General features: G+C 37.3%; 1 protein-coding gene across 8 annotated transcripts in view; it reads right to left on the bottom strand.

The window, feature by feature from the left end:
• AFDN (afadin, adherens junction formation factor) overlaps positions 1–17385 on the bottom strand; it is a 136556-nt gene that overhangs the window by 8479 nt on the left and 110692 nt on the right. For 5 of the 8 annotated variants that reach the window (XM_075146333.1, XM_075146337.1, XM_075146334.1 and 2 more), the window contains 8 exons: positions 15289–15354; positions 15061–15134; positions 14440–14558; positions 13193–13387; positions 12843–12934; positions 12226–12414; positions 8532–9554; positions 1802–1936 (listed from right to left, as the gene is read on the bottom strand). In XM_075146333.1, the coding sequence (XP_075002434.1) occupies positions 1802–1936; positions 8532–9554; positions 12226–12414; positions 12843–12934; positions 13193–13387; positions 14440–14558; positions 15061–15134; positions 15289–15354 (1893 nt within the window). Of the gene's footprint in view, positions 1–1801; positions 1937–6666; positions 6703–8531; positions 9555–12225; positions 12415–12842; positions 12935–13192; positions 13388–14439; positions 14559–15060; positions 15135–15288; positions 15355–17385 lie in introns of all 8 variants that reach the window. The other 3 variants (XM_075146331.1, XM_075146332.1, XM_075146336.1) reach the window with 3 other exon arrangements.

Genomic DNA, 17385 nt, shown 5'->3' with positions numbered 1-17385 from the left:
GATGGCTCCTAACAAATCCTCTAGTATAAATACCAGGAAAACTACTTTCACGTAGAAATCAAATTACAAAGAACTTTTCTAAAACAGACACCAAGTAACTGCTTTTTAAAAATATTTCTAAAAAACAGATTAAAAAAAACTATGCTAATGATATTTATATGAGGCTACTGACCATTTAAAAGGCCATTAAATATCTTCTATGTATTTTTCCAGTTTAAAAGATTTTTACTCTTTTAAACTAAATAGCATTTAATTATGTTCAGCTCTTGTCTAAGCCACGTTGTAAATTAATACAAGGGCCTATTCAGTAGTTTGTTTGATAATGAATTAAAACGTGTATTTGGAAACTGTACGTTACAAAAAAACTTTTATCTAAGCATAGTCTGCGGGCAATACATGACATTTTGAACAACCATCCTTTCTGTTTTTAATCTATGTGTTTAAAAAAATCCACCTTATCTGTTTATCTGCTCAACACCCTGAGTCAGTTATCCTAAAAAAAAAAAAAATAAAAATTTCTGATCTTGTTCATCTAGAGCAAAGACATAAAACTCATCATCTCCTTGTACTACTCTCTAAAACCATTGTAGTGGTCAGATGGTACTGAATTCTGAGTTGGTAGAGTGTTGGTACGAGTGTCTCAGTCAAGATCTGTCAGTGAAAACCCTTTCAAGCGTGTGATCCAAATGTCATTTGGCTGCATCATTGTCAGAAATTAAGAAAGCCTTGGTTGGTTTTTTTGGTTGCCTTTTTTTTTTTTTAAACTTCCTACAGTATATTTTTAAATACTTTCCTCAGTCCAGATATACCTTCCTTCCTCACTTCTCACCTATCACCACCCCCAGCTTAGCTTTCTTCTACTCATCAATCCATACTGCCTATGGAAAACAGTCTAATAAAGCTTGAAAACAATCTAACAAAACAAATTGACAAAGTGAATATATCTAATTTTTTTTTTAAATATATTTGCTTAATCTTCCAAGATGAAATTTCTCACAACATTAAAAGCTAGCCCTCTTTCTTCATTCTGCAGTCAGTGTTACTAACAGGCAAGTCTTCAATCTGAACTGTTCTTTCTCTAGGAAGAAGAGGGTCTTAACAAACATGCTAAGAGACAAATGAGGCGTTTTGTCTTCCAGTTTTGAACAATAATGCTTCTCAAATTCACGTATAATGTTCTGAAGGAACCTAGGAGCCTGAATTTTTAGAATCTGTTTGACTGCCCAGTGACTTATCTGCTGAAATTATTCACTTCCTTTCTAGAAACCAATTCCTTTTCCTCCCGTAATCCAAACATAAAAGACAATAACGGAGTACTTATCTCCACTCCACTGTATATTTCTCTCTCTCTCTTTGTATCTGTATAAAACAATTACTGCAATAATATTTAAGTGCCGTCTCTGAGACATAGCAAAACCCAACACCACTAACTCGGCCATTATAATAAAGAAGGTAGGCAAGTCATGTTGGGGGCTGAAGGAAACCAGGAGGTTGTTGACTTCTGCCATAACTTTCAGAAAAGGCTCTGAAGGCAAGCCCTTGCCACTGCTAAAAACCTTCAGCCGGTAAGCCTACGGTACTATTTCTGCAATACCAGTCAACTCTGGGCACCATAAATGGAATATTTGTTTAATTACTTTTTGTTTTATTCTGGATAAACTGAAGCCTTGGGCCATGACCATTGTCACTAGGGCTAGCGTGTTTAACCCCTGCTGACCCAATGCTGAGCTGTTACTGGCCAGGCTAAAGAGGAGAGGCCTGAAGCCTCCCTGCTTCCCTGCAGCACTTGGAAGATCACAACCTTTTCTTCAGCCTCTCTTCTTGTCCGCTCCTCCTCTTGCTGTCGGCGCTCTTCTTCCTGCCTGGCCCTGTCTTCTGCTTCTCGTTTGCGCATTTCTTCCAACTGTTGCTGCCGTCTCCTTTCTTCATCCTGTAACTAACAGAGACACATCTTTGATTTTTTTATTACTCATGTGGATAAGACGCGTCAAAGAAAAAAAAAGTAACCCAAGTATTTGCATCTAAAAATAATGCATTCAGTAGAAAATGCTATACTGCAGATAAATCAATATAATTTCCAGCTGTTAAGAATATGCTTTGTTACACTGGTTTCCCTAAAATCTCTACCAAAACAAAAAAAAAAAAAAAGGGGGGGGAAAAAAAGGGAAAAAGAAAAAGAAAAAGAAAAAGAAAAAGAAAAAGAAAAAGAAAAAGAAAAAGAAAAAGAAAAAGAAAAAGAAAAAGAAAAAGAAAAAGAAAAAGAAAAAGAAAAAGAAAAAGAAAAAGAAAAAGAAAAAGAAAAAGAAAAAGAAAAAGAAAAAGAAAGAAAAAGATGCACAGAACTACATACATAAAAGCACAAAACACACAGGGAGACATTTTTAGCAGTCATATGTGAACCCCTAGCAGAAGACTGAGGCGACTCACGTTCCAGACAGCTTCAGCAACCATAGTCTCATAGGTACAGTAAAGTGAAATTAAATACTTGGAACCCAACAGTCCACAGCTCCAGCAGCCAATTGGTTTTTCATTTTGGATTAGTATTTAAGCACCGGAAAATCATGACTCATTAGTCAAAGGGTCAATCCATTTAAAGTAACAGGCTCATTCAGCAAGTCTGCAAATAGTCTCGGGAGATAAATAAAATCTCTCACTGTATCTGCAACAGATATGTTTTGGAAAAAGCAGAGAGAGAGGCAAAGAAATCTTTGACTATGGAGATTAAACAGCTCAAATGAACAACTGATGTCCAACAGACAATACTATTTTATGTATGCTTACGATAAACAGTGCACAGAACAACAATCCAAACTTTGCATGATTCTCTAAAGCTAACAGTATCTTTGCCCTTGATGGACAGTAATATTCACCCGCACAATAAATTCACAAATAGAAATTAACTGGACAACATGCTGTGTTATTTCTTACTGCAGCACATGTTTTAAAGTGATCCCCCCCCCCAAGAGCTTTTGTACTGATTGTACTTTTGTATCTTGCTATAAGCTGCATGTAACATGGATACTTGTCTACTCCTGGATTTGTTTTTACAATCCAGTTTCATTTACAGAGGAAGGCCCTTAAGACACAAAGCAATAATGATATAGTAAAAGAAATTCAGTTTTAATATACTTTGTGAGGACAATCTTCATGTAGGTATCTCTCCCCCCCCCAATTAATTAACAGGAAATGTGCTTTAAAGCAGATTAAGTTTTCTAATCAATTTTCCAATCAATTCTAAAAACAAACTTTTTTGGGGGGAACTAATTTTCTGGTCATTATTTCCCCCCACTGTTCATGTAGTATTTGTGTTATGGGTATCTTCTGACCTTGTACAACAGGTAATTTTGAAAACACTTGCCTTCTACATCTTCCAGCAGCTATACAAACTAATTGAAGTGAAAACACCTCTAATTTGAAGTGTTAAAAACCACCATTTTTGAGCATGAAAGCTAAAGAACAAAATTAATTAATTTCATTTAGTCAGGAATTTGGCAAATGTATATTAGAGGATGCTACCTCCGAGTAAATTCCCCTTATTTAGGGCTGAAACTTTTGTCATTCCTAACTGAAAATGACAGAGATCAAGCTCAGTAAATATAGTAGAGCAGGGAATAAAGTAGTTAACCAACTCCCTACTTGGATCAAGACCTCTTCTTGTCTTAGTTATTAAAAAGACATTATTTTAGCAGAGGAGATAATATTGCTGTCAAAAGGAAAGACAGCTAGTAATTCAAAAGAGTTTATAGAAGAGAAGTAATTTCCTCTTGGGGGAAAAAAAAACAGAAGGCAAAAACTGCACAGTGAAAAAACACAGGAAAACTCCTTGACTCTGTCCCAATTGAGAAAAACTCTGAACATGGCAGCTACTGATCCCAGATTACGGCATGGATGCCTTTTTGCTTAGTAGCAAATATTCCTATTCAAATGCACTTAAACAAGAAAATATTTCAAACTAAATTAAAGGGGAAGTTTTATTTTCTTGTGAGCTTAACTAAAGAAAGAAGGGAAAACTGGGCAGGGTGCCCACCTAGGAACTGTTGTCAACATCTGAACCATAATAATTGCAAAAGACAATGGTATCCAGGTCAGAGGCTATTTTAAACATAATACCTAGTAAAAAGGCCAAAAATGATATGTAAGGCACAAGCAGGAATAGAGCAACTATTACAGAGTGGCATTTCATTTCTTTATGATTAGTAACCTGCTTCTACTTTGGAGCATTCCCAGACCAAGGCAGGGAGCAGCGGGATGGCGAGGCATGCCAGAGCGCTTGCAGGCATTTGTGTTTGTCAGTGTGTACAACAGTGCCCAGCTCAAACCGAACTCCCTAATTTTCAAGACGCTAAGAAAACCTAGCTTCCTGTCCCATTTGTAGTAAGAGGGCTATTAGATTGCCAGGTTGAATATTTGGATTCAGTACTCCTCTATCCCAATTAGTTTTTCTCTAGTTTAAAAGTCCTGTTTTCATGTGATTTACTGTACTTCCAGGATTTCTCCAAAGCAGCACATGTTTATATTCTAACAGGTAGAAATAACTGATCTGTACAGCCAGCGTGATGAGGAGAGTGTTCTCCCAAGCAGCAGCTTCTCCTTAGCGAAGCAGCTAAGCACAAAGCACGAATTCTTTTCCCTTGCTTTGTCCCAGCTCTACTGAAAGTGCCAACAGTTCGCTGAGCCGCACAACTCTGTCCCCCTATCACCAACATATGCTTGCAGCATTATTCCTAGCTAGAAGAGGGCAGGAAAGGCCACCTTTCTTCTGAGCTATTGCTCCTCCTAACAGATCAGCCCATCAGCTCCTTATCAGAAATGTTAAGATATTCACGGGACTGGCAGGCACCCAGGAGGTCTCAGATTCCAGACAAAATTCATTTCTCCAAGCACTGCTTAGAATGCTTTAAAAGAAGTTCCAGAAGAACTTTAAATTTATACGTATTTATTTATGACAACTAAAGCTGGGTCAGATCTGTTAGTGGCCCAGGGAATTTAAAAAGACAAACACTAGCCAATTGACAATTCATGCATTAACTATTCATCACCTTTCACCAGCCTTTTAATTAGCGGAACAGCTATCACCAACGCTCACATCAGACATATAGAAAAAAACACGGAGCATTCTAAAGTGTATTTTTTCCCTCTAGAAACTACGAAGTAATTTCTTGAGTACATGAAGTGGTATAGGATAGATGCAACTACGCCCAGAAAGTCATGTGAACAGTATGGAAGTGATGAAATCAGGAAAAAGAGGTATTTGCTGCGTATAGCGTTCAACATCATCTATTTCAGAATTAGCTTGCTTTCTTTTTTTACAGCTAAATTTATGAACTTAATAAATCCTTGACTGATGGAGGCCATGGATCCATCTTGCACAGCATTCTGTCTCTGACCATGGCAAGAAGAGCTGCACATGAGCCTGGCCATTTCTTCTAGTATTTCCCCAGCATTCAGCATGGTACTAGAGATGTCATCTGGTACAGCCTTGTGTAATCCTTTCAGTAGCTGTTTACAGGCATGATGTCTATGAATTTGTCTAATCCATTTTTAAAGCTGATGATACTGTCTGCCTTCACAACCTCCTGTCGCAGAAAGATCCACAAGTTTACAGCCTGCTTGGCAAAGTACTTTATCTATCCAATTGCAGCCCCGGGGACCAAGGCTTAAGCAAAAAAATATAGGCGTAGCAATAAGAAAAAAATATTGATAGATACTAAGGCTAAAAAAATCCATGAGTCCCGGCTTGTCCACTAATTCAGAAAGCTGACACACTTCACCTGTTTCCCAGCTGTCAGGTTTTTTTTACAGTTTTTTCCAGCAGCACAGATTAATTATACTAACAGGACTTACAAGCATTACCTTTCTTTCAAATTGGTATGCTAATGATACAGAAATACATTTTGAAGGGGATATATTTCTTCTCTAGAAGACTACAGAACACTTTTTTTCCATGTACCCATTTCCAATGAGAGCAATAAAATACAGAATTAGTTGGGAGTCATAGCAATTACTGCCACAATTTGAAAGCCTGTCATCTTTTAGATGCGAGAGAATGGTATGAACCAATTGAAACAAATTATATGGTAACTTATTAACTGCATGTTTATGTGACCTATTTGGAAATGTTAGTTCAGAAGTAATTTCTGAGTTTACAAACCATTTTTACTTTAATGAGAAAATTGTAACACCTGTAAACAACAGGGTTTCAGCATGTGCTGAAGCAGTATGCTGTATTAGGCTCTCAGGACAATTACACTTCAGATTGGAAAGGAATGGTGTTGCTAGAGCTCTTCTAAAACCTGCAGGGGTGGGGAAGGGAGGGGAGGAAATCTTACCTCACAGCTTCTTCATTCTAAGTGCTTAGTAAGATTTTATAAACACGACTGCACAAAACATCAAATACACAGTTTTATATTAGACCACTGCTACAACAAACAAATCAAGCCTGCAAGCAGAACACAACATCTGAAAGGAAGGAAACACAGGTAAAGGAGTCACCACATCTGGAAACATTCAAATGCATGCTTATAGTTAACTTACTGCTTATTGTATCACAATGATTTTTGAACACCCAAAGATGCCAAATCATCATCCAAAGCACATAGGGTGGTTATTAATAATATCAAGAATTGAAATGGGAAAGAGATATTGAAGAGAAAGAAACAAACATACCAAATCTAGAACAGAGATTGCTGGCACAGCAGTCTGCTGCAGGTAGTAAGAAAGGGGAAAAAAAGAGAGATGCACAGTGAAAATAAAGATAGGTTAGACTTGTGTTACTTCAAAAGCATTTTCTTTTATTTGTTAAGTCAGTTGCTTTAGAATGAGGAACTGAATTGACATAATCCTGAAATACAGAAATGAAAACAATCATATAATCCGAAATTTTTATCAGTATTGATTTGACTCATTCAAAACCTCAGTATTTCTCCAGAGATGCTACTTATTGCATCACTAGTAGTATAGACAGTGAAATGTAACCAAAATGCAAACATTACTTCAGTTCAAGACAACTGTTATTTTTTAGTTTCAGAATGTTCCAAAATGCTGGAAGAACTTTATGCACAAATAGTATTTTAAATACAGTTTGTGCAGAGAAGACTGATATAATGTTATGCAATACAACTGGTTTTCTATTAGTGACACATGGCTTTTTTTTGCTACAGTAAAATTTTAAAGACACTGTTTGTTAAAATGGCAGTTTTACATGGATTTTTTATGCCCATAGGTAACTGCCTATGTGCTACAAATTACATGTTAGCGATGCTGGGCTTTAACGCAACCTGTTTGCCAAAGATATTTAGCTTTTCCTTTCTTCAGTTTCCAAGTTTGAGGTATCTATTGTTTTACACAGTAATAAAGTTAGCCACAAGAAAAAAGGAAAGCAATGCAGACTGCAGTAAATATGAGAAGAGTAAGTTTAGGAAATCAAGCTGCCAAAACAATCCTGAACTCAAATACTACTCAAGCCGATACCTATTTCTCAATGTCAAAATAAGCATGTGGAAACATTTCTCAAGAATTAAAAATTGCTTATCACAGAATTAAGTCAACTTTTCAAGATAAACACACAAGACACTCAGCATATTACAGAGCTAGTTTTTAAGCCTATCACAGCACAGCTATTGGTATGTAACTTTGCTATTATTCAGAAAAGAAAAACGAATTTTCCTATAGAAATTGTTTCCCGGTAACAATAGATTTAACAGATTCCAGAGACAACAGCCACCAACAGAGTGATAAAAACTTCATCATACTATTCAGTTGTATTATCTTATTAGATATATTACGAGCTTTCACAGCACTGAGGCTAAGGTAAGCAAACCTTGTCAGATACCAATTAAACTGGACACCATGCAAAATCCAGGTACGTGTGAGCTGGAGCCCTAGACAGGGTGTATCCAAAACCACATGGCTCAGCATAATGCTTCCCCCCTGCACTGCTGGGGTCACCACTGAGGTGGTGGTAAAGGCAGAGGCAGCAGCTGCCTTATGCCCCAGCCTCTGCTTGGAGAGGACAAGCAAAGTGGAACCTCAGTTCAGTTCACTGTTCCCTGGAAACAGCATGCATTCAGTTTCCATAGACTGTAAGTAAGAACACTTAGAGGTAAATATACTGGGGCAGGGGAGAGGAAAAAAACACAACCCCACACTGTTTTTTGTTCCTGATTCTCCTAGTGACTTTCATAATTTCAAATGTTTTTGCTTACCTTCCTGTATGCAAATTCCTGCCATATTTAACCTTCTAATCCTATTCCAGCTACATGGCAAAATCCCTTTATCCAAAGGGAATTTCTTTCCCCACAACCAGAAAAGTAAATTCGACTACCAACTTGGATTCTATAATAGGTAGCTATGATACCTTCATAATACATCACTTAATTGGTGAAGCCACTGCAAGTTAGCAATTTTTAAATTCAAGGTATTTAAGAAAGCTTCATCCTCCTTTACCCTATAAGAACATCAAAATACTTGGACAAACCCACCAAGATATATATTTACAATACTTTTGTCTAGAAAGGATTATCCCCTTTTACCCTTGCTCTTCTTTCTGCCTCCAGTCGCTGCATGATAAGCATAGTATCCACATCATCATCCTCCTCTTCATCGTCATCTTCATCTTTTTGCTTTGATTCTTGAAGTCGCTTTTGGAACTGCCACTCAAGCATGAGTTTGCGCAGGCGGTCATTTTCTTCCGCTGTACGATCAGGCTTGTTCTGAAGTTCCTGAATCTCTTTACTCAGCATGTCCACAATGTGCATCTGTTGCTGCTTCTCCAGTTTCTCCTTAGCATCCCGTTTCCAGGGATCTGGAGAGAGGCTATCACTAGAGGACAGTTCTTCCTTGCTGATAGTAATGTACTGCAGATCTCTCCGCTCAATAGTCCGAGGCTGCTGTTGGGGCTGCAACTCTCGAATGACTGTTTCTTGAGACCTCTGCAAAGTTGAAGGCTTTTCTGATTTTACTTGCTGAAGGGAAACAGGGGAAACCACAGGCTGAGCAGGAATTAGTGGCTGAGAACGCATTTGGCCCAGTTTTCTCTCCTGCTCACGACGTTTCCTTTCTCGTTCCTCTTCCAAACGTGCCTTTTCCTTTTCATACCACCTCTGATGCTCTTCTCGTTTTTTACGCTCAGCAGCAGCTACCTGGGAAGATGCTTGCGCTCCTATCTGATTTGGAGGAGGAGGGGGAGGCAGAGGCAAATCCATTTGTAGTTCATCAAATTCAGCGGCATAATGCACTGGAGGAGGTGGCGGTGGAGGAGGAAGATCTGTTCTGATGGGCTGGGAAATGGCCACTGGAGTTGGCTGGCTAGTAGCTGGAGTTTTCCAACGGCCAGGTCCACTTTTAGTTAAACAAGAACCAGGCGAGACCGGTTTGGACGAATGGTTCAGGTGTTCTTGGCTAGATGTGCTAGAATCCACAGATGAATTCATCCACTGATCACTGTCTGACTTCCGATCGATGTACTCTACATCCTTCCGTATAACAACTTCCAAACGATTCCTCTCTGGCTGGAAAACTTTATCTCGGAGTTCTTCCTGGGAACGAGCCACACGCTGGAAAAAATTAAACAAGGCATGTATTTCATAGTCCATCTATATTAAAACATATTTGAAAATGGCTCACAAACCGCATTCTTATTACTGAAGGTAATTACTTTTTGTGAATTTCAGCGTTTCCATGCCCAGTAAGTTTCCCAAAACCAACAATAAAATATTCTTCTCAGTCCTTTTAACTCATTCAAGTCATGGAAGATTTGCAACCTCTGAAATGCCTGGAAACCTGACTGGGTGGAAGGCTGAACGCAAAATGGAGCTTAAGCTGAAAACCTCCCCAACTCGCACAACTTCTCAGGACTGTCCCTGACACCCCCTCCCCCACACGTAAGCACGAGAGTCCCGGCAGCTCGGAACAGCAGCTCAGGCATACCAGCTCTGCTTTCAGCCTTCAGCTGGCTTGACTGAACATTTTTCCTATTGGGAAGGCAAACAGAAAGGCTGCTGAGGAAGAGACAAGGGAGCCGCTGCCCGCTCTCCTCCATTAACAGGCGAGATGACCGGCGGGAAGCTCTCATGACTACAGCGCCGTTCACGGGTACGGCACCTGGGCAGCCAGGCCTAATTCTACCTGCTCTTGGGGCACGGGAGTATTGGTCTGTGCTTCTGTTGCTTTTTTAGCGCGTCAAACACCACGTCTTTTTTTATACCAGCTCAGGGTCTCACTGCACTGTACAACCTCCTGAAAAGGAATACTGGACCATAAATTAGGCTTAGCAAGCTGTTAATGATTTTCTTGAAGCAAATATTCATACTTTGAATGTTAAGAACTACTAAGCACTGAACACATAATGTACCAATTATCAACAACTGAGAGAAGACTAACAAAGCAAATTCCTTTTCTTTTTCCTCCGTCAATGACCTTAACCATGACCTCTAAAGAATGCCTTCTTTGAGATGAACAAGTGTATTTTTTATGCTCTATTAGTCCAGCAGAGCTGAACACACAGCTATTTGTGTTAGATTTGCTGTAAAGATGCACCTAGCCAAAAACAGTTTGCTAATGCCTTCAGAACATAAAACAGGGATTTCACATCGGTCAGTAGCTTATGGCAGCTTTTTTTTTTTTATTTTACCAGCCCAGTTCTCACTGTAAAGATAAAAAAAAAATTAAAAAATACTTTTCAGGAGTCTATTTTCCTCTAATTTTAAATAGTTCTAAAAGAACTATTGTATGGCGGGGAAAAATTGTGTACACTTTCAATGCTTCTAAGGAGCTAAAGCTTCCAGCTGTTTGCTTTATGAAAATGCTTTTCTGCACTGCATTCAGCCTTAAGACCATAGCTCAAATTTGGTATCTGTCAACAGGTTTAACAGATGGGGTTCATCTCACCAGTTTTAACCACCTGATCTCAACTACTCACTTAAGCTTGTCTTAAGCAGGAGAGAGATGCAGGTCCAGGCAGCAATTCATCCCATTAAGACAAATGGGTAGAAACCATTCTCTGGAGGTACTAGCCTCCCCCTGTCCCATCATTGACAGAGAGACCCTAGACGTTAACTATGCAGCTAAGATTAGGTGAGATGAAATCATGAAATGTGAAGGAGTTAAGCACGGAGGAAATTCAGCCAAATTTTTTCATAGCTATCTGCCACAGTCATTTAACTTGCAGCATTCTCCTTCAAAATTACCATCCTACTTTCGGTATGACATCTGTTTTCTTAACAGCTGAAATGATTAGGATTCGATATCTGTAATACTGGGGAAAAAAAAAAGGCACCAAGCTTTTTTCAATTGACTTTTTACTGAATTCACTTGCCGATACATGTGTGAGTAATCAATAATCAATCCTTACTTTGCTTCTCGGACACAATCTCAAGATAATTTACATGCCACTGCTTTTCCAAAAGTAAAACATACTGAGCCTGGTGTAAGGCTCTGCTTTTATCACAAATGAAGAAAAAGCAAAAAAGAAGTTTTGTCCCTCTATATTTTTAAATCTCTGGTGGATTAGAAAAAAAGATGATCCAGTGACTGGATTTAGTAGATCTAGATTTAATTTCCTGTATGGATTTGAGTAAAGTCTTCATTTACAAAGAACAGAACAACATTATTTTTTGAATTTATAAAGTTACAGTAGGGGTATATTCATTTCAGGTCAAGAAGCATTTGCACTTTGATAATAGATGCAACTTGATTTTTTTTTTTTTTTTTTTTTTTAACTGAGAGCAGGGAATGCATTTCAGTGAAGACCTTGTATTGGTCTCAAAGTACTGTTTTATTTCATTTTTAATACTTCACTTTGTCACTTAAACAATGCACCCTGCAGGCAAAGAGATTTTTCCACATAAACCTTATTGGAAGAGCGAAAGATTTAGTTTGCTTTTCAGAAAACCACAAAACATTTTACAAGACAAACCCTGCTACCATCTACACCTCATTACCTCTAACGGGGAATTAAAACATCCCAGATAACTGGTCTGCAGAACATGATAACATAATTTCTACGGAGGGGAAAAGAAAAGAAAAAAAAGAAGAATAGGGTTTCTGAATCCAAGCCAATCTTGGCAAAACTACAGTTGTTCTCCCCGCCATGGTATAGTTTGTCCTGAACAGCTCAGAGATTATAGAGAGTTGACTGTTCTGCAAAAATGTCTCCAGCAGTCTGGGAGTGGAAAGCAAGCAATTCCTTTCTGTTTTTTTCTTGTATCGAAAGAAATTACTTCTCACCTGCATTGTAGTATTGATCGAATGATTACTTTCTGCCTGGACCTGTGGTTTTTCTTCATAATTTGGCCACTGACTCTGAGCTGGACCCATCCGATCCTGAGACTTTGAAGCTGGGAATGTGAAATATTCTCTAGTATAGGTCTGTGTTGGGATGGGATAAGCTTCAGGTCGTGGGGGCAGAGTCTGTTCCTGAAGAAGGTAAAAAGAACATAAGGTAGAGTTTTCTAATTACACAGATCTGTACAGAATATTATTCTAAACATACATTTTCCAAATGGCTTATAAAGCCATTATTTGTCTGGAACAGGCAATAAAGAGGTTGTCTAGTATCAAATATAATTGTGGTTATGACTCATGTTTTTATGGTTTGAAAACAAGTACGCAGTATTGTACAAACCTAAGAAATCACAAAGACAACTTCATGAACAAAATTTAATAAAATCACTCAAAGCTGTCTCAATCTTTCATTAGCTGTAATAATCAAAACCCCCACCCAGTCATTAGCACCAGCATTATGTTCAAATAGTTAAGACAGACACTGGTTTGACTCAAGCACACTGACGCTATTGATAGCTAAGGAAAGTTTAATAGCCAGCATTTTGCTTGCCACTTCTGACCTCTGTACAAAGATTTCCAGTAGAGACTGAGGTTATTTTGGTGGTAGTTCCAGATGCATAAGCATTCTTTCCCCCGGGGCTTGGAGGCTGATCTGTTGGAAAGTTAAAGGAAGCATTTACATGACTGTTAATAATAATTTACATAACTTAATAAAATAATACTATTCACAAAATAACTATGATTTTTCCTTTGAATAGTTCTAGCAAGAGCCTTGCTCCAAATGTTACCACTACATTGGCATTTTAAACTTAATCCATTTTTAAAAACAATCATCCCCTTTTTGAATTCAACAGCCTCTAAAACTAGTGGAAGAAGCATCTACCCCTAAAAGAAGGATAATCTTACTTACTTGCTACATTGGGACTGGAGCGATGATCGGCTCTGTTCTTCATTAATCTATCATCCCCTGGCAGCTTCTTTGGTTCACTGTACTCCGTCCACGGCAGCTGAGGGCTCTCAGGTGACCCATTTTGAGTGGAGTTATTATACAGCTCAAAACCTTCGCTCTTTGGTCGGGGTTTACCTGAGCCACGGCGGTCAGAAACTGTAACAGTTGGATATGTATTTTCCCCCTTTCACTTATATTAACTACTGTCTAGCATGTTCTTTTTCAAACCAGAGCTACCTTGCATTTACAATTAAAAATGAGTTCCCAGTAAAGCAAATGCTAGATTTTAAAACCTTTACTTCTTCACATACACAGTCCCACTCTTGTATCAACTATACAGGATTCCTTTGATTTGTATGCTTCAAAAGAGCTTTTGAAAAGGTACCACATTATTTGTAAAAGCCAAACGTGCTTTACTGAAAAAGTCTCTTGCTGACTCTCAGAGGCATATGGCATCTGGGATGGTGTTGTAAACTGTGATAATAAGGATTTATTCTTTTAACCCATTCTTTTCTATACTGTAGTACTACCCTATATGTAGAAAAGGTCTTCCTTTACAAAATTATTTCCTTTACATTAGTTTACATAAGACTTAAATATGTCTTTTGTTAGTTCACTGAAGTAGGATGATAAAATATAATGTTGGAGAAACATTCAAGAATTTCTTATGATCAGACACGGAAACTTAAGAAGATACGTTTCAATAGTTCTAGTTTTTAAAAAAAAAAAAAAATTCAGTGGCAAAACATGTTCCAGGGGCTTCTGTTTCTATTTATTTCTCTCTTAGTAATTACACTGCAGTCTGGAGTGCAATGACTACAAGGAAGTCATATTCTGAGAGGAGGAGAGAAGCTTTTATGAAAGGGATAAAAAAGCCATTGAAGTTTAACACCCTTTGTATTCATTATATTCCATTTGTTAAAACAAAAATTACTTCAAACCAGAACTGTGTTTAAATGCATCATTTAATTTTTTAAGAGGTACATATGCAAAGCATTTGTTAATGATTAGACTAGCATAATTTCAAACAATATTTAAAAACAGATGAGCTTTTGATAAGAAAGGAAATGCTTCTTTTCTGTGCAATTATCTTTCTTTTCTGATTTAATATGTTGGTAATATTTGGCAATCTACTGTAAATTATTATATTTTCTGCATTCTAAGACTTATAAAGCTGTTATTGACATAAATAATACTAGTATTTTTACCTCTTTGCATCATTGGGGATGGCTGATTAAGCAGGGTTGCAAGACCATGGTAAATTGCTCCTTGTTTTGCTACTTCTAGTGTTACTACAGAACCCGTCCTAGTCATAAGTTCTGCTGCCCTGCAATAAAAGCCAAAGCAAATAAAACAAAATAAAATTAGGCACTGTATTACTTAGTTCTCCTTATTATCAGTTTGTATGTCATGATTTCTCATGTTTAATCTAGTATTCCTTTTCTGATTAATACTTAAGATCACTTTGAAAAAAATTAGATGATGACTAGAAGATATGCTTATTAAACAGACAACACCTACAGGCAAGTACTATTTCCAGTTTCTGCAGTTAAAGGTCAGAAGCCAAAATATTTAAAATTAGAGCTAAATAAAGTTTGCTCAAAACTAAAGCCCAAACGTGTAATACAATTTCTTCTATATAGATAATCCGTATCATATACAGAAAATACTACACAAACAGTTGAACTTGTTACTAAGGTTATTCACAGGCAGTTATAAAAAGCCAAGACAAAGCCTAACGTCTAAAAAAACGAACTTCAGTCCTTTTCAGTAGATCATTACTCTAGCATTTTCTTCATGTAAAGACACTCAAGGAAAGCATTCTGTACCTTTCCTGGGACAAGCCCACCAAACTTCGACCATCCACACTGAGCAACTGATCCCCTGCAGCCAGACGACCATCCTAAATACATATTCAAGAGAGAAGAAAATACATCAATGCTAACATGTTCTAAATTAAAACAATTATTCACATATACTAGTAAACAAAGGAATTAAAAGCATTTCCAAAGGATCTTTCTACCTTTGAACTTCTGATGCTTAAGAATATTACTAACCACATCTGCAGCACCTCCTTTCACAACAGACTTGACATATATTCCAAGTTTGTCTTGACCAGCACCCTACAGAGAAAGAGGCATTAACTTATTACATTTATATTTGATCTCTTAAGCATTCCACAAGTGTTAATCAGAATTTTACATGGCTAGGTAAACCTCTAAGTTCTCATTACTTTTATATATTGCCAAACTGGAAAAAACCAATTATGCAGAAAAGAGTTACATTCATTTAAAGTCAAAAGAAAATTTTACTATTAGGCCTATTGAACCTGCAAGCATTGTTAGAAGCAAAGAATATTTGGTCTTAATGCAAGCTTGAATAAGAAAGAAAATACATTAACTAAAACTTATACTTTAGAAGTTTGTTCTAATCCCCTTCTAATAAGAAATACTTATTTGCACTTTTACATGCATGGTTTTCTTTTTTATACCTCTATGTATTATGTTCCAAAAGACTGCACTGTTTCCCTTGCTAATACCCGAATGAAACAAGGTAAATTGCAGATTACAAGAAAAAGGAATAGAAATGCTTTTTTACATTCATTAGGACTGTAAAGGAGCTAGTGTAGAGGAACAAACAGTGCCTCTAATTTTACAATAAACAAGTAAAGTAGACATTATAAGTCTTTTAGAGTTGACAGAGCCAATATTTAAGTCTATTGCAAAACCATGCAATTTTGTTCATAAAACATCTGCCTCGAAGTATTCCGCTAAATTTTGAAAGGACTGTTAACAGTGAACTTACTGTGAGACAACCAACAGATTCAAGACAAGAGAACATAAGCATCTACTCAAGCCATGCTGTTGCATCATCCACATGCTCTAATTTATAAGACACCACACAGATCAGTCTAAATGTTAGTATCACCTAACCTTTAAATTGTCACTTACAATGTAAGGCAATTACTTGTGATTTCATTATGTACTACAGCAAACCATGCCATTTTACTCTGCAAGTCACGTGGAAGAAGAGTGCTAAGTTTTCAACAGAGCACAGTTTTTAATGGAATGTCATTTTCTAAAATAACCCCCAAGTTGCTTTGATATTGAATATGCAACTTCCTCTTCCTTTCCTCCCCTCAGCTTTTCCAACTCTTTTTTTTCCCCCCTTCTTTTGGCAGCAAAACCATTCATTGCCCCCGCTATTCTAATAAAGTAAAATAAAAATCAAGGTGAAGATTATTCAAAAGCTAGTGTTATAGATGGTTTTCTAAGCAGGTGAAGGACCTGAATTTTATTCATTAAATCTTGAGTTAATCCCAAATGTTTAGTCAAAAGCCACAGAAAAGGAATTACTTCGAGTCCCATGATTCCCGATTAACATTCTACATGTCCAAATTTTTTGTAATAATTAGTTTAAGCCGTACTTAAAGAAAAAAAGGAAAAAAAAATGCAATAAATAACTGAAGTAAGGACAATTTCTTTGTCTGGAAAGAATATACGGGCAATTTTAAAAAAAAGTTTAGTTACTTCTTTGTTTGTTTGTTTTTTAAAGGGCTCTAAAAAAACATCATGGTAACTGCAGAATATTTTTAACTTTATACCAGAAAAATCGGTTAATGAGAAATACAAGTCAGAAGACAGCTAGATAAATACAATGAAAAATGAAACCATGCTTCACAAATCTCTTTTTTACCCCAAGCAACCAAGAAGCACATAGGGAAGGATGATCTGGTTGACAGAACACCTAGACTTCCAGGACACACGTGGCAAGATCTCTTACCAGGAGTTCTTCAAGACTTGAAGATGACATGGCATAAGAAGGAACTTGTCCTTGTATATTAATAACTGGTTCAACAATGGATAGGAAGTTACTCATTTTCACAAGGAATGGAAGTTATCAGAGAAGCCCTAAATGAACGTGCTGTTCACCATGCGCATAAGTGTTCCAGAAAAAGGGCAAACAGTAATGTAACTAAATTTGTCATATAGAGAATTTATCAGGTAAGTTAAAAACCAAGGATTGGAGAAGGATCACATGATGCTGAACACTGGAGCAATAACGGGGAAAATGTATTTCATTAGTCCAAATGTGAAGCAATGCTCCAACCTTGTAAGAGACCAGTCCCCATCAGGGCACTGTCGGCAGAACCA

This window comes from Calonectris borealis, chromosome 3 (genome assembly GCF_964195595.1).
Source record: "Calonectris borealis chromosome 3, bCalBor7.hap1.2, whole genome shotgun sequence".
Lineage (NCBI taxonomy): Eukaryota > Metazoa > Chordata > Aves > Procellariiformes > Procellariidae > Calonectris > Calonectris borealis.
Note: the sequence above shows the minus strand (reverse complement) of the source record. Positions and strands in the feature narration are given on the sequence as shown.